This window comes from Bombina bombina, chromosome 3 (genome assembly GCF_027579735.1).
Source record: "Bombina bombina isolate aBomBom1 chromosome 3, aBomBom1.pri, whole genome shotgun sequence".
Classification (NCBI taxonomy): Eukaryota; Metazoa; Chordata; class Amphibia; order Anura; family Bombinatoridae; genus Bombina; species Bombina bombina.
This window is the reverse complement of record NC_069501.1, coordinates 1076494725-1076513737: the sequence shown is the minus strand read 5'-3', so window position 1 is coordinate 1076513737 and position 19013 is coordinate 1076494725. Positions and strand designations below refer to the sequence as shown.

Here is a 19013-nt window from a genome sequence, read left to right as displayed (position 1 = left end):
CATAAGCTGAGCACTCTGCGCAGAGTTAAGAAGCAAGAAGCAAGGATATCGGATGGATCTACTTCATCTATCCTCAGACGTAGCGTGTGACGTCACCAACTAGCCGCAAGCTGTAGAGACACTAGTGCTACCACAGTAAGTTACCATCCAGGAACAGGTAAGCACTTCAGAGTGTAACAGCCCGGCAGTGTGGTTAGACTAACACGGTCTGAAAATCAGACTTTTTATTTAATTCAGGAAATCTAACGCTCATCACGATATTGAAAGGACTGGGCACATACAAAGAAAAAAGTCTCACCATAACTTTACGATAAACTTTATCAAACAGGAACGAAAGTTCATTTCCTGCAAAACCCAAGTACTTCTCTTATTTGAACATTTACAGGAATTAGTTTTATAGGTTTTAAAAGGAATTTTTTTCCCATATTTTAAGATTACCACCACATTTATTTCATCAAGTGACCGGTCACCATAGAGTTTTATTTATATATCATTAGAGTATATGTGCAATAAATTGTATTATTTAGTTTTTTGTTATTGTGTATCTTTTTACCATTTTAACAATACTCATAGCAAACACTGCAAAGTATGCACTTTAAGTAGGACAGCGCAACAGTTTATTTTTCATACAGAGTAAGATAAAGGTTTATCGATTGGTATAGATATACCTTGTTTGCATATTACACCCAGGTAATAATATATAGTTTTGTTATTTATATATAGAATCTAGCCTGAACCCAAGTCATAGATACGCAGGATCTTGCAATTCAACCACACATTCAAGGCCTGATAAAAACATTTCTCTCACCGCAGTTATATTTTTGTATTATTTGTATAGATACCAATATATTGTTTAGAGATACCATTCATAGCTATATAGGGAGATTTCAACCTATATCCATACATAGTATGCTAATATATTTGTAATCACCCCGTGCTGTTTATGCGCATTTACACATTTTTCTATCATTATATCCTTTCTACACTGTACTTTTTGGGAACAGAGTAGTGTTTATGCAGGGGAAGATTTGTGCACCAAAATACCTTTCTCACAACATAGCAAACATAATTCCCCTCTGAAGTTACCTCACTCCTCAGAATATGTGAGAACGGCAGTGGATCTTAGTTACTTCTGCTAAGATCATAGAAATCACAGGCAGATTCTTCTTCTAATGCTGCCTGAGATGAAACAGTACACTCCGGTACCATTTAAAAATAACAAACTTTTGATTGAAGTTAAAAAACTAACTATAATACACCACTCTCCTCTTACTACGTCCATCTTTGTTGAGAGTTGCAAGAGAATGACTGGATATGGCAGTGAGGGGAGGAGCTATATAGCAGCTCTGCTGTGGGTGATCCTCTTGCAACTTCCTGTTGGGAAGGGGAATATCCCACAAGTAATGGATGATCCGTGGACTGGATACACTAAACAAGAGAAAATTGCACTATTACCAAATATTAAAATCTTCATAGTGTAAATGTAAAATTGACTTAAAAAAAAAAAAAAAATTCATCATGATATTATCATGGGTTTCAGCGTGTGATGTATTTGTGGGCGTGATCATTGCATGAGTCACATCTCGCACATCTAAGTGATTTCTAAGTGCTAGTATATAGGGAAAAAAATGTAATATATATATATATTTTCATTTTTTTTCTTATTATTATTTTTTTTCTCCTGTGGAGGTTTTCCACCAATGTCTAATCGGAGCAATTTTTTTAAGCGAGCTCCCTTGAAGTCTATAGAGAGAAGTTAACGTGGTCGCAATATCCATGAAGTCTATAGGGAGAAGTTAACGTGGTCGCAATATCCAAAGTCCCTTCAACTTGTAATACGCTAACACATTAAAATCTTACTTCTAATGGTGTTTGTGCACGCAAGTGAAAAATGTATTTAGCTCGCCATTTGTAATCTGGCCCTATGTGTTAAATCAATCTCCCCAAAGGGGTTAAACACATAGTTAAAGTCTTGATATGAGCCACAATTGCTGCAGATGTTGAACTGAATACAGCCGGTGATTGGTTCACCAGCTGTTTATTGCTCTGGCCCACCTGTGTTCTGTGGCTCCCAAGCTGGACTTTAACAATATGTTTAACTCCTTTAACCTGTTAGATCATCAAATATTGCAAACTCTAATGAATTGCAATTTTACACTATAATGTTCCTCTTAAGCAGCAACATTATGTGTGCAAAAACAAGTCTTTTCTTCTTTTAGTTACGTGATATGATTGTTATAGCAACTCACTATTGCAGAACAAGAGCTGGTATTTTATTTGCCACAATTTGTTTCCTCAATTTTCAAAGTAATATTCAAAGTCTGAAACATGCACATATTCATATCTCCATTGCTGTCTTTTTTTGACCCAGGAGACAAAACAAAGAATGTAAATGAATAATATTTATTACCTTTTATTAGGTCTGGCTGAAACATTCTGATAATTGGTAACACTTTATTAAAAAACAAACACAATCCTAGTCAGAATGTCCATTTTATTAGTTACAGCAGACATGTTGCTTCTTCTTATACATAAGTATATTGCTTTCTCTGCTCATTTTGCAGTATAAATGACAGTTAAAAGACATAAAATGAATAACATTTCATTTGTATCACTCTATCAATATGCATAATCTTTTGTATATACAGAGATGCAGTTAGCAGAAAGCGAGGTTACCCACATAAAAAGTAAATAATTACAAGTTTATTTATATTTCAACATATTCATATATATAGTTCATCTCTCCCGGTTTAATAGTATATTTTATCTCTTCTTTTCATACATGGTGACACACACATAGCACACTCTTACTCAGCTCTGCCTTAGGCACTGTTCAGTTCACACTGATGATTAGCATTGAAACTTGGCAGAACAACAACCACCAGCCTTTATGAGACATGGAGCCCTCTCAGCCAATGACTATAGAGAGCAATCGGAACATTTGAGAGAAGCAGCCATATATATAATGGGTTAACTGTATCTGCTTGCCCTAGATGCAAATCACATGCTATACATTTTTAAAACCCACAAGAATGCTTATATAGTTTTGCTTCGACATGTTTTCTGTCCACACAGGCAGGGAATTTATTTTTCAGAAAAACCGCCATTCATTATCATAGTTGTAATCCCATGTTAATTCTGTTCCAGCCTTCACTAGTCTAAAACAAGAGATTAAAAATAAAATAACTAATATTTATATTGCAATTATATTATACATTTAAAATACATTTTACAGTATATTCCTCACATTTTTTTCTAGAAATGTTTAGGATAAAACAATAACAAATCATTTAGGCACATTTAAAAAGAAATAAACATGTATTTCTATAAACAAATAATTTTATTTTTGTAAAATATGTTACTAATTATTATTATGTTATTAAAGAGACACTAAACTCAAATTTTTTCTTTCGTGAATCAGATAGAGCATGCAATTTTAAGTAACTTTCTAATTTACGCCTATTATCAATTTTTCTTCGTTCTCTTGCTATCTTTATTTGAAAAAGGCATCTAAGGTTTTTTCTTGGATCAGACTCTGGACAGCACTTTTTATTGGTGGATTAATTTATCCACCAATCAGCAAGGACAACCCAGGTTGTTCACCAAAAATGGGCCGGCATCTAAACTTACATTCTTGCATTTCAAATAAAGATACCATGAGAATAAAGAATATTTGATAATAGGAGTAAATTAGAAAGTTGCTTAAAATTTCATGCTCCATCTGAATCACGAAAGAAAAAATTTGGGTTCAGTGTCCCTTTAAGGTAATAAAAAAACAATAACAACGTAGCAATCAGCAACATTAGAAACAAACGATGGCTGTGAGAAATGCTTGTCAAACATTAAAGGGATAGGAAAGTCAAAATTAAACTTGCATGATTCACTTCTATTTTCAAATGTGCTGTGTTCTTTTGGTATCCCTTGTTGAAAAAGAATACGCAAATATCCTACACTAGTGGGAGCTGCAGCTAATTGGTTCCTGCACATATTTGTCTTTTGTGATTGGCTAACTAGATGTGTTCATCTTGCTGCCAGTATTGCAATGCTGTTTCTCCAGCAAAGGATAACAAGAGAATTAAGCAAACTGGAAAGTTGTTAAAAATTGCATGTTCTATCCAAATAATTAAAGACAATTTTGGGGTTTCCTGTCCCTTTAAGGCCACATACAACAATATATGGTTATCAAATTAAGACAAAGACAAATTATGAAACAGTATCTAAATGACCCACAAGGTGTGTGTGTGTGTGTGTGTGGGGGGGGGGTAGAGAACACATAATAGCTAAGGTAGCTATGGAAACAGCACACTTTTTAAGACCAAAACTCACAAACTAAACAGTCAGTAGAACTATTAGCCATGGCAACATAACTTTCCATTGCCTTCAGATAGTTCCCTATTTATGCAATCTCAGAACAGACAAGGGGAGACTGTTTAAGACAGGCCAAAACGAGAGCCAGTTGGACAGCCAGGGGGAAAGGGGCAACTGTATGTATTTGTGGCATCCTGTTCTCCTACTGCTCCCCCAAAGGGGTGAGCTGAGGGAATTTCCATCGGATATGAAGGGGATTGCCCAATGTTTTGCAGTTCCTCCTGTATTTAGGTGAATGGACTGGGGAAATTTTGAATAGTCTAACCGGAGTGAGATGCCACTGAAAAAGAACCTTAAGATACATTTCAAACAACATGATACAATGAACCACTTGCTTTGTTAGAAACAAAGCTCTCCTCCAAATCAGCATCTCATATGTTTTAGACAAAGAAGCTTTCCATTGGTGGATAGGATTAGATTGTAAAAGAGGGGTGGTCTCAGGATACCTTGGTAAGATAGAGAAAGCAGCTTCCACTATATAGTTTTCCAGAATTCCACCTTCTCTCTTACCCGATACTGCTTCGTAGGGCAGCTGCAGCAAAGCCCCAAGAATATAGAAAACTGCTAAGCCTCAAAAATTCAAAGTGAAGAGGAGTGGGGGTCATACTGAGCAAGAAACTTATGATATGGAAAGAGTCCATTTTCATTACTCAAATCTTTAACCGTAATTATTTCCCTATACTGCCACAACTCTAGATAAGTGTCTGGGAGAATGAGAGGGAGAAGAGTGAGCATTTTTTTGTATAGTTCCATAAGGAGCTACCCCTTTAATAAATATGATGGTCTGCCTGAATTGCTTCTGCTAAAGGCTCCATGTCAAGTACAAAAAAAGAAGGGGTGACAGGGGGCACCACCGTATGTTCCAGTAGTAGTAGGAAATGGATCAGAGCAAAAGCCTAACCTTCAAATGGATGCAAAAGGAGTAGAATAAAGAGCTGCAATGGTAGTTATAAAACAGGCTGACAAACCAAACTTATTCAATACTATAAACTATAAAGGGACTAACAACAAGTGAGAGAGAGTTTTATAGAAGATGTGCTTGAACCTGTCAGGGCCAGGTGACATAGATAAATTAGCAAAAAAAAAAAAAGAAAGAAACAGTGCTACATATGGCACTACACAACAGAAAGGGAATTCAGCACTTTTTTAGCAGTTGAAACAAAAAGTTTTAATTTATTATCCATAAAGGATTCAATATCACCAATTACATTCTCAGTATTTTGTGATGCTCCTCACGGATCGAAAACAACACCCCCAAATAAAACACACAGAAGAATTATATACAGGACACATTAAAATAAAACATATCTACGTAAGTGAAGCCCAGATATATATCACCCAAAGCAGATATACAGAGAATATTACAGGTACAACACCCTGCTGCACCAGACCCTGAGGAGCAGATATCACCTGGGCATGTTATCACTGGTATCTAAGTACACTGAAATAGCAATGATGGTAAGTAGGAGCTTGAAGCCATGCAAGCAGGAGAAAAGTTCAAGGTGGATATTCAACAGTGGTGGATAAAGTAGCCAAGCAGGTAAAGCAGAGGTATAGCAAGCAAGTTAGTGTCGGCATCCACATTAGATCCAGCATAAGCTTGAGGAGAGGCCATGTAGTACAAATGTGGGTAAGGAGCAAGTCTTATAGTGCTTTATAAAGGGTTAGCCATGAAATTTAGCCAGACAGCATTCACATTATTCCAGAATCCCTCCAACAATGAATCCCTTTAACACTCCACTTCTACATAAAACAAGCTATGCTTCAATCATCCCAAGAAACTTTCACAAGGCAATATTCATAATGAGTGCACAACAGCACTCCCACTTTGGCACGATATCTCTTGCTGCTAAGAGCGGTTGCACATGTACTTTACCCAAACTGCTTCAATCTGTCCTGTGCGACTTCTAGCTCAAAGTACATACAAACGGCATCAATTAGGTCCATAATCGCCTATGCGTGTTTCACCCCCTTCTTAGTTACCACGGGGCTTCATCAGGGAGTATTCACATCAATAGTCCTGTGTCTTAAATAGGCGTCATAATTTCTTGCCCTAGGCGAAATAGTGACATTTTATTGGATCATGGTTTTAATCTTATTTGATTGGTCAGGTCCCCCTACGAAAAAGAGTGTGGCTAGTTTAACGAAGGAAAATCTGGCATACGCTTTCAAAGTTCTCCATAAGGTGAAATCATCTATTTGGGGTTTGTCATTGAGCTGCAAAAAGGTTACTAAATCTTCAGAAATAGTGGAGATTACCTCTGGCGATGAAAGAAGGTTTGGAGTTAGTTGCCATAACGGCCTAGGACCAGCATTAAGGGGAGCCTTTAGAGAAATATGTACATTGTCATGATCAGACCAGACAAACTTAGGGATACACACTCTGCGTACATTATCAAGCACACACGGACCACAGAAGAATAAATCAAAATAAGAATAGGAGCAGTGTACTGAAGAATAATAAGTGTAATATTGTGCCAAGCTATCTACCACCTGCCAAACATCAAACAGGTTAAACTGAGCCATCAAGGCTAGAAATGTATGGGCCAGATCAATAGTTGTTTTATCAGGCTTGCATGTAGTCATGGATATATTGTCAAGGTATGGGTCCTACACAAGTCTCCAGCTAACAAAAAACATAATGTATGTAAGAACATACCTCATAAATTCCTTTCTTTCGTGGTGATAATAGTCCACAATCCATTACTTCTGGGAATTACCTTTCCTGTCACTAGGAGGAGGCGAAGATTCCCAAAACCTAAGTGCTCTATACAAACCCTCCCACCTCTATGGTAATCAGTCTGAAGTATAGCCAAGCTGACAGAGGTGTGAATGAAATAAACTAAAATAAATAAGGAAAAAAGGATGTACCAAACAATATTTTAAAAAAACAGGGTGGACTCATAACCATGAAAGAAAGGAATTTATCAGGCAAGATATAAAATTATGTTTTCTTTCATATAGGTAATAAGAGTCCACAAAACATTACTCTTGAGAACTAATACCCAATCTGTGGCAGAGGCCATGAGTAATAGAAAAAAAAGGGTGAGATCCCAAAAACAGAAAAATCTTTTAATAATTTTATAACTGCAAATGAAAAACAAAAAAGACAGAAGCAACTGCCTGAAGCACTTTCCTACCAAAAGCAACTTCAGATGAAGCAAAAATATAAAATGGTAGAATTTAGTAAATGTATGCAAGGATAACCAAGTAGCTGCCTTGCAAATTTGTTCCACAGAAGCATCATTCTTGAATGCCTAGGAAGTAGCTACAGAGCGAGTAGGATGAGCCATGATACGCTTAGGAGGAGTCTGACCTGCTTCTACATAAACCATATGGATGAATTGCTTAATACAAGAAGCTAGAGCAACAGAAGACGCCTTCTGCCCCTTGCGCTTTCATGAAAAATGAACAAACAAATCAGGAATTTGCCTGAAATCCTTAGTAACCTCAAGATATGTCAAAGCTCTGACAAAATTCAAGTTACGAAAAAGTCTCTCAGAAGAATTATTTGGATCAGGACAAAGGGAAGGAACTACAATTTCTCTACTGATATTGTCAGAAGAAACTTTAGGCAGCATTATCCTTATAAAAGACAAGAGCGCAGACAACTCAGATACTCTTCTAGAAGATGAAATAGCCAAAAGAAACAAAGCTTTTCAGGAAATAAGTTTTACTACCATCATATGCATAGGTGTAAAAGGAGGAGACTGCAAAACCTTCAGAACCAAATTAAGATTCCAAGGAGGAGAAAACATAATTTATGTCTTATATGATAAAGTAATTTCTTTCATGGTGGCAAGAGTCCACGTGCTGTTATGTATGGGATATACAATTATACCAGGAGGAGGCAAAGTTTCCCAAACCTCAAAAACCCTCCCACCTCACTCATACTTTAGTTTGACGTATAGCCAAGTAGTGTTGTGTTTAGAAGGAGTAAAAGCTAAAATGAACTACTATGCTGTGAGAGACACACTATCCAGAGTCTGTTCTAGTATATATATATATATATATATATATATATATATATATATATTATTTTTATTTTAGTTCTAACGGCTATCTGTTAAAAATGTCTGGAAAAAAACTATATTTCACAGGAAATCTGTGATTACTTTAACAATTACATTCATAAATATAATGGTCCATTCCTCATCCCAGAAGCTAAAAACAACAAGTGTGAAAGTGTTTTAGATATACTAACACAGGTATTAACTCTTAAAAAGATTAATAATAATAAAAGAAAATGTTTGATAGCGCAGGCAGTGATTTCAACAATAAGGGGATTAACAAACATTATTGGAGACCTGACAGAGCAAAATAAAGACCTTAAATTAAAGTTAGATAACACACAGACTGACAGAGATTGTATTAAGCTTTCTGCTTTAACTAACACCATACAGATCAGTAAATTACAACGTCAATTAAAATTAACAGAACACAGCAGAAACAAATACTCAAACAAAATTACTTAGTTACAAATGAAAATAAAACAAGAAGAAAAAATAATTAGTGATATTTCTGGGAACAATGCAGATAGTGATCACTTACTGCCACAAAGGAAAGAGCCAAAACAAGTAATAAAACAAGATAAAATGCAAATGGGCCCCACTAAAAAAAACAAGTCCTGTTCCAATTGCCCCTGTCATAATGTCTGAGAATTTTAACAACCTGGAAGTTCCTACAGGTTTTTCAAATCAGACTAGGCCGATGACTGTAGCAGATAAAGACATTTTTAAGAAATTCTGGGGCACAATCCCCACAAACAGCTTTAATAACTTTTCACATTGGTTTCACAAGGGAACTGAAAAAGCCATAAAATTAGGTATGAGCATGCAGGAATGGACAGAATTGCTTCAAGATGCCATGGGCCCCTATGCCAACATGTTATTAGGATTCAATTCAAGCATATGTGATCAGGCTGGTAGAATAGTTAAAACCTTTTTCAATTTTACTAGTCTAGAAAAAGATTAGTGAAATTACCATTAGACCTCTAGATGGGCCATTTGAAGTAGCAAAAAGAGTTTTATTCTGGTGTGTGCTGCGCCAGCCACAGACCCAAATGGTCTGGGGGTCACCAGCTCACATACAGAGGGTACTTGAAGCTCTCCCCAGAAAATGTCAGGAGTTTGTAAAGCTGTATGATCCAAACTCCACAAACCTAGATATGGTGCTCACTAGAGCTGAGAAGTGGTGGAATTATCACCCATACACCATTAAGGCAATTTCTGCAGTGAAGCAGTCAATGGAGAATAATCTGACTATTCACAGGCAGGAATCAGAGAGGGGTAATAGAATGAATGTTTGTGGATATCAGAATAGTAGAGCATCAAATACAGGAAACTGGAGAGACAGGAATTTAAATGGCGATATTAACAGAGGAGAAAATTGGAGGCTGAGGTCAAATGAGATAAACAATAAGGCCAACTTAAGTTATTGGGATCTCAAACAAAAAAACAGGAGAATGAGAGATCAAATTGGGTTTCTAAAAAAGCAACTGACAGAGCTGGAGGGCTCAAATTAAATCATTCATTTTTGTTTATAAGCATATTTGTTTGCAGTACATTTGTATTGTGTAATGTGTACTTTAGTTTTAAATTCAATTAATAATTTTAATTGTTTTTCATTATTAAGTTTTAAATGCCAATATTTAGAATGTATAGTTAATTGATGCATTCTCTTTCTAAAAAACAATAACAGATACCTCCATTGTGATTAGTTTTGGGAGGCCACATGCAATAACATTTCTATGTAAACTGTCTGAAGTCTTATCTTGCAGGAAGAAAACCAATGAAGATAGAAGGCTTCTCACCTTTCCTTCCAGTTTTTCCCCAATAACACATATTATAGATTGTTGTTTTTCAGGTGTCTTCAGGACTGATCTTACCATGAAGCTATGATGGTGGCATTGGACAAATTAAATAAGTATAATGTATCACAATGGAGATGTAAAATGGTGCATTAGGCCAAAATAATATATATATATAGCATAAAGGAGTAAATAATCATATAAATCAAGCAACATAAGTTTAAGTAAGGGTGTGAGTGGGATGATGCAATAACAGAGGCACTTTCCAACTTGAAGTTAATAACTGTGAATGTGGTTTCTACTGCAGATGGAGTGTTGTAGTGTGAAGTAAATATATTTATTTGTGGGGAACTCTTGAGACTGTTTTCTATTTTTAAGCTGAAACTACAAGTTTGGACTCGATCAATATTGGGATTAGCTACCTTTTGCATGAGCTATTCTCTGAAGCCTGTGAAGTCTACTGAAAGGAAACTGACAATACTAAGGTCAGCAAGGTCTAACAGGTAGCACAGGACAGATCATCACATCGCATAGCGATACCACAGATTCCCTGCATCTGGAGATTGGGAGCTACTTCCTTCTACACACCATCCTCTTTGAAGTATCCTGCGTGCCGACAGGCACTTAAGAGCAGATACTTTGCTGTTGGAAAGTTAATTCTACATTGGGAGCCGCTCAGACCAATCAGGCGGTGGATCCAGGACAGCGCCCATAAAGGTGACGTCATCCCGCTACGGCGGTAACTTCATTTGCAGAGACCGATAAGTACACACAGGCTGGAGGTAAGCTTGCGGTGCCTGTAATCCTACACCTAGTTTCAACTTTGGAACTTTTACCTCGGATGTATATCTCGGACTGTGTCAAGTCCCAATTTGCTTGATTTGCAAGGCCTATTTCTATTTTTAATTTATGTTTTTTATTGGTGGCAACCTATACTTAGTTAACGGAGACGTCCGTTTTTTACTGTGTAATTCTTTTAATATAATATATATGTTATTAAATTTGGCATAGCCATATTTATTCATTGTTTACTGGTTATCCTTGAATTGCTTACTGGTCATTCTTTAATTCTCAATTCACATGCACATAGTGGTTTATGATATCCTCCCATATATATGGTTATACACTTAGCATATAGAATTATTCAGTTTTGTTAAGTTTTCTACCATTAATATCACATCATTAGTCATTGTACTATCACTTACAATTTGATTCACCTTCAGCTATAGCGCTCCTGCTTCCATTTTATAAGTAAATATATGCCTGGTTTTAATCTTTTTTCATTCCTTTGAGGGTCTTGGAAAAAAACAAAGTGTTTCAAAGAGAGAGATTTGGTAAAGCAAAAGCAAGGACCAGAAGCCAAAAGCAAGGACCAGATGCCAAAAGATGACAACAAAGAACTTCAGTGAACCATTCTAACTTTTGTTTTACACGCACAATTCACACTTTCTTAATAAAGATTTTACTACACGCATACCCATCTAGTGTACCCACACTCACACACTCATACATGAACTTTTCCCAATTTTTAAGACCATTGTATAAATGTTTCTAATGGGGTATAGAATAGGATTTTGTGTTTCTATGTATAATTTTAAATGCATTTTTTTTAATGAATTGTATAAAGTTAGACTAGGAATTGACAGTCCTAGGAAAGTACAGAAGAGCTCATATCACCGAGTCTTAAGGGATGGTGGGAGAATTTTTCCTGTAAGGTTTTCGCTCCCACTTTGTTCTTCTGTACTAGTGGGTATAACTAGAAAATGGGGCAACATAGGAGAAGAAAAAGTTAGGGAATGTCTTAATCTTATCTTAAATGTGGACTGTGTTGCTGTAAAATAGATTTATATATATATATATATATATATATATATATATATATATATATATATATATACCTGTAAATATTTATCTTATTATTAACATATATTGATTCCTAAATAAACTGTTTGGCAAATAATGTAGACCCTCTCATAGAGTTTATTTCACAATTTATTTGTGTTGGTTTTAGTGGTTTCACCATAGAGATTTAGTATATTATATTTAGTATAAAGTAAAGATATTTTAAATTAATAAATAACCACAAGGAACAGGAAAAAAAGATGTGCTGAACAAAAAATAACCCCAAAGCGGTGGTGGCTTGTGGACTCACCACCATGAAACAAATTAATTTATCAGGTAAGACATGTTTTCTTTCATATAGGTGATGAGAGTCCATGAACTGTTACGTATGGGATATAATACCAAAGATGTGGAAGTCCATGAGTAACAATAAAGGGAGGGATCAAATAAAAACAGCTTTTTTCGCTGAGAAATTAAATCCATAACCCAAATTACTGTTTTATGACAAAACTCAATATATAGGCACACTTATCAAACTGAGACAATTTCCTGAAGGACCTTTCTACCAAAGGTTGTTTCTGAAGAAGAAAAAACATTAAAATGGGGGGCGGAGCCGGCTGGCGTGGGACATGGCCGCACTTTAATGTGAGCTCCGAGTGCAATTGCCCCTTATCGCATGTACAGGGACATTCAAAAGCCATCCAGCACTATACTTAGCTATAAATAGCTCCGGAACAGATGGGGACATAAAAATCACGGATTCTGTTACAAATACTCGATCTGTGTCACAGTTCAGTTTTGCGGCCTGGAGAACGGCCGCCATCTTTGAAGCCTGCAGGCAGTGCCCATGCTGACAGACAAACCGGAATGAGCAGCCCTCCAGCAGATGTTAGAAGCTGCATCGGCACTTACCTGGAACACCGCCGGGAACTTAAATACCGTGAGGTACGTTGACCCTTGAGACGCCTGTTATTGGCGGCAGCTCTTTAATCCCTGGGCTATGATATGCCGGAACTTTCCGGAATAACACCGGACACTAGGCAAAAGATTTAAGACGCTGTAGAAAGCGCAAGTCCTGAAATAAGCGATAGTAACGGCTGTGGAGAACATATGTAATACTTTTCCCTTTTTTATATAAGGTCACCACCTTTGCAGCGTGAGACAGACCGTTACACATAGCCAACGTACCTTGCAAAGAGCAATAGAGAAGCTTTGATAGAAGCAGAGACATTCTTGGTTATACTCGCAATATTGTGCCTTACATGAGGATGTTTTATTATAGAGGGTCTGCTTAAAGTGTACCATGCTGCTTTGATGCAACTTATTGATATCACAGCTCACAGTCAGTGAGGGGGAACTCTACACTCACATACTTGTCAATCTCACTGCCTGTGTTAATCACTATGCCTTACAGGAATATGTTTTAATTGATGACCTGCTTAATGCACACCATACCAATGTGACACAGCCTGTTCACCTTATCACAGCTCACAGTCAGTGAGGGAGAATTTTGGACTCACACGCCTTCCAATACCATAGCCCTTGTTCACTTACTCCTTTTTAAGTCTGGGAGATAGGTGCGACCACATTTACAAAGAAATAAGAAGTAATCTGCAGTATCATATCAAATATTAAATAAAATGTCTCCAAAAAAGATAAAGTTGAGCAAAGATGCTAAAAAACCTGCTGCCTCACGCAACTCAGTGAGCTCCTTTTTGAGATCTGCAGAACCCTCGCAGCTGACACTGCCTGATCCCATTACACCAAGGAGATCTGAGATGTCGCCCTCAGAAAGTGAGGAAAGTGATATAGATGATTCTGTCCAGCTAACTAAGTCCTTTTTAGCCTCTATACCATCTAAAAGTGATTTGGAGAACATTGTTGTCAAGGTGCGAGATTGTATTAAAGAAGAACTAGCTAACCTAAGAAAGGACGAGACAAAAAGAGAAAGGGCGCCTCCTAGTGTAGCCAATATAGAACTGGACAGATATAATCAGATATAAATTTTATACTCACAAATTGTGAAGGCAAAGATAATGCCAAGGTAAACGCTCTGGGAACTCAGCAGTGTCCCAGTTGACTGTGCACCAGATGGCAGGGCAGCTCCTCCTGTGAAATTGTTATGGCAATCTGTAGAAATGGAAGATATATAGAGGGCGACTCCTAGTGCAGATCAGTTAGCTTTAAATTCTCCCACTAACAACTCCCCTTGGAAGAATACTCACACAGTGGGAAGCACACTATAGTGCTAATGCAGCCTGCTGGGTATATTGCAGTGGCCCAGCGCACATATACACTCTGGTAATGAACAGTTCCAAGGTTTTTTTTTGCAGGATGTTCCAATAAAACAACAGGAGACTTCAGTGGATAAAAGGAACTTTATAAAAATCAATGAATCATATAAAAACAGTCAGTAAAACACGCTACGCGTTTCTCAGAGTTAACCACTCTGTTGCCTGAGGAAAACAGAGTGGTTAACTCTGAGAAACGCGTAGCGTGTTTTACTGACTGTTTTTATATGATTCATTGATTTTTATAAAGTTCCTTTTATCCACTGAAGTCTCCTGTTGTTTTATTGGAACATCCTGCAAAAAAAACCTTGGAACTGTTCATTACCAGAGTGTATATGTGCGCTGGGCCACTGCAATATACCCAGCAGGCTGCATTAGCACTATAGTGTGCTTCCCACTGTGTGAGTATTCTTCCAAGGGGAGTTGTTAGTGGGAGAATTTAAAGCTAACTGATCTGCACTAGGAGTCGCCCTCTATATATCTTCCATTTCTAAGAAAGGACATGTCAGAGATTGGTAACAGGGTGAAGGCCTTAGAAGAAGACAATGAATTTAACCAACAAGAAATATCTAACTTGAAGACCACAGCCCAGATACATGACTCACTATTTACCCAGCTACAAGATAAACTAGAGGATCTGGAGAATAGGGAACGGCGCCAAAACCTCAGGGTCAGAGGCATTCCAGAGACTATCCTGCCGAATTCTGTTCCAGAGTTTCTCAAAGGCCTCTTTTCCTTTCTACTAGGCCCCTCTTCTACTGCTGACATATCTATAGACCGGGCTCATAGAGCACTCAGACCGAGGCCTTCAGACCAAGCGCCTCCAAGAGACGTTATACTCAAATTAACACATTTTCAAACCAAAGAAGACATCTTAAAAGCTGCAAGACAACTTAAAGACATCAACTTTCAGAACTGCCGCTTACAAATATTTACAGATCTTGCCCCTCGCACTTTGCAGAGAAGGAAAGAATATCAACATCTGACAATATTGCTTAGATCAAAAGGGATCCCATATTATTGGGGTTTTCCCTGTTCTCTTAACATATCCCACAAAGGCAATAAATTTACTTGTAAAACACTGGATGATATACCGGATTTATGTGCGGCACTGGGGATTGATCCCCCCCAACCAACGACAGCGAGAGATGACAGAGAGCAGAATATGACTGCAAAGTCAGCAAGACCTCACAGAGCACAGTGACAACAGCAGAAAACTAAGAAAACAAAGACAGTTCTAGACACTCTATCCACTGATGGTTTGGGATGACCTAAGAGGAGCTAGATGGGTGAGATAATTCCATGTTTCATATTTCTATAGTTATCAAGGAAAGTTAACTTTTTTATTGCCTCCTGGACTTTTCCAGTAAAGAGACTGAGCGTTTTAGTATAATTATTCTGCAGTCGATTAGAACTGATTGCCTTAAAATGCAATAATGCCATTGTATTTACATCCCTGTTTATTTCAATATCTAACTCGGGGGTAAGCTATTCTTCCCCTGTGCAGTGACATACAATGTCAAATTTTTGTTTAAAGTTTATATTACTGTTATTGTTATTTATGTTTATGTTTTTTCTATTGTTATTGAGGATTGTGTCAATGCATGTAAACAACAGACTTCGGGAATAGGACAGATTGGTCCAGATCCCAGTATTTTATGGCTTTACACTAGGGCATGCTTATCAGATAGACTCTGACTTAAGGAGTAGACATGACAAGCTCTAAACCAATTACATTTATGTCTCAAAATGTAAAAGGCCTTAATATACCACACAAAAGACGGGTAGAGTTCAATGATATTAAACATAAACTTGTTGACGTTCTATTCTTACAAGAGACACACTATCTAGAAGGACAAGAGCCTAAGTTTTTCACGTCCACTTATTCAAATCACTACCATAGTAGCCATCCGACAAAAAAGATCTCTGGTGTCAGCATCCTACTTCACAATTCCCTACAATTCCATGTCCAACACATAGATAGAGATAATGAGGGAAGGTACTTGGCCCTACTAGGCCTGCTTCATGGGAAGCCAGTTACGTTAGTAAACATTTATGCACCAAATACACGTCAGGCATCATTCTTCCGTAAGATAACCAATAATATCATGGCTTTTCATAAGGGTTCTCTCATTATAGGAAGTGATCTAAATACACCACTAGACCCACTGTTGGATAGCTCCTCTACACAATCGCAATTGTCTAAAAAGGCACTTAGGTCTAAGAGAGGATCTAGCACTACTGGGGGTCCATGATACATGGCGAGTCCACCATCCAACTAGTAAGAATTTCACCTTCTATTCAGCACCACAAAGTACACATTCCCGTATAGATTATATTTTCATAGACCACAATACTATTACCTCGGTATTATCCACTGACATTACTCCCACTAGTTGGTCTGATCACTCAGCAGTAATTTGTAAATTGCAATGGTCCTCCCTCTCCTTTAAACCATACCAGTGGCGCTTTGATGACTCTGTGCTTAAGGAAGACCTCACGTTCCAACAAGTAGAGAAATCTGTAGCGGAATATTTTGAGCATAATGACACCTCAGATGTAGACCCGTTTACTTTGTGGGAAGTGCATAAATGCGTTATAAGGGGTGAGATGATAAAACTCAAATCCTTGCAAAATAAAACCCATAGACAACAGCATGTGACCCTCAATGATACCTACCAACACAGACAGTTTATATAAAAGCAACCCACATGATCTTTCCTTAAAATCCCAACACGAGCAAGCTAAGCACCAACTTATGAAATTTCTGGAGAATTCAGCCCAAAAACAGGCACTGAAATTACGCCAAAAGTTTTTTCTGGAAGGCAATAGACCAGGTAAACTCCTGGCAAGAGCACTTAAGACACAACAATTAACACATTATATCACCATGCTGCAAGACACTGCAGGTGTACTCACTGTAGAAACCCAGAAGATGACAGAGATATTTAGGAAATACTATGCTGCTCTATATGACCTGACTCCACATAGAAACAAGATTATGCATCAAACACATTGCCACCGATACCTAGACAACATAACATTACCCACAATAACTAAAGATGACCTAGAATCTTTCAACTCGGCAATTACAGTTGAAGAGATTGAGAATGCCATACACTCACTAAAACAGGGGAAAAGCCCCGGCCCGGATGGTCTTACAAGTGGCTACTACAAAAAAAATATAAACATCTTCTCCTCCCACATTTGCTCTCAGTTTTTAATCATATTGATAAGCTTCATGAGTTGCCCCCCTCTATGCTCGAAGCAATAGTAACCGTTATCCCGAAACCAGGTAAAGACCCAACGATCCCATCAAATTATCGTCCAATATCCCTTCTGAACGTTGATATAAAACTTTATGCTAAAATACTAGCCACCAGAATAAATAAAGTACTACCCACACTGATACATCCAGACCAGGTGGGCTTTGTGCCGCAGAGAGAAGCCAAAGATAACACGGTTAAGGTTCTTCACTTAATACAGTACGCAACTACTCATGACATCCCCCTAGTTTTACTATCGACTGACGCTGAAAAAGCTTTCGACAGGTTGGACTGGACTTTTCTAAAACTTACCCTACAAATATTTGGCTTCCCTGACAGTTTTATTTATAAAATATTGGCCCTCTACTCTAACCCGACTGCCAAAATCAAGGTGAATGGTGCACTGTCTGGCCCTTTTCATATCCGAAATGGTACTAGACAGGGCTGCCCTCTGTCGCCCCTACTATTTGTGCTCTCAATGGAAACTTTGGCCACCAAACTACGCGATAACCCTGACATAACGGGAGTTTCCATAAACACCGCTCAACATAAATTAGCACTTTACGCGGACGACCTATTACTGACATTAACTCACCCGACTACATCTCTCTCTGCGGCGCAGGGCACCCTGGAAGAATTCGGCCTTTATCTGGTTAATAAACACAAATCTGAGATCCTTCCCATTAACTTAAGCAAGGCAGATGTTCGTACACTCAGTTCACAATCACCATATTCGATACAGCAATCTTCCCTAAAATACCTAGGTGTTTATTTGGCTATTAATATCCAGCAATTACATGACCTTAACTACGAGACGATTCTGTCGGCTATCTCCAAGGATACGTCAACATGGCTAAATAAAAATATATCTTGGTTGGGCAGGATAGGGGTAGCTAAAATGACCATCCTCCCTAAGATTCTCTACCTATTCCCAACGCTCCCTATACCACTCTCAGACACCTATCTAGGTAGATTACAATCAACAATGAACTCATATATCTGGAGGAAAAGACCTCCCAGAATAGCCAAATCCACTTTATTTTTGTCGAAAACAGATGGTGGGCTGGGTGTTCCGGATATATGTAGATACCGTACTGCAGTCTTTTTGAGAAGGGTGGTGGACTGGTGTACACTCCCTGTAAACCATGGTAAAACCTGGATGACACTAGAACACGACCTGACTAACTCGCCCCAGTTAAGTGTACACTGTTGGCAACCTGCCGGTAATCTACCAGCCTTAATAAAAACTTACCCTATAATAAAATAAACGTTTAAAGTATGGTTCCGGATGACTCACCTTCATCTCTCCACGGTCCCCTCCCCCCTGACTACAGCCTTATCCAATCCCAACTTTATCAGTGGGATAGTGCTCACACCAAAAGCACAAAGCAGCCTGGATAAGTTCCTTCCACTGTATACACTACTTGAGTCAGGAAA

The 19013-nt window shown here is 37.8% G+C and overlaps 1 protein-coding gene across 1 annotated transcript in view; it reads right to left on the bottom strand.

Moving 5' to 3' along the window:
* Positions 1-2474: 2474 nt before the first annotated feature.
* SETDB2 (SET domain bifurcated histone lysine methyltransferase 2) overlaps positions 2475-19013 on the bottom strand; it is a 554051-nt gene continuing 537512 nt past the window's right edge. The window contains exon 13 of the mRNA XM_053708364.1: positions 2475-3158. Within this exon, the coding sequence (XP_053564339.1) occupies positions 3092-3158 (67 nt within the window). The 3' untranslated portion in view covers positions 2475-3091. The remainder of the gene's footprint in view (positions 3159-19013) is intronic.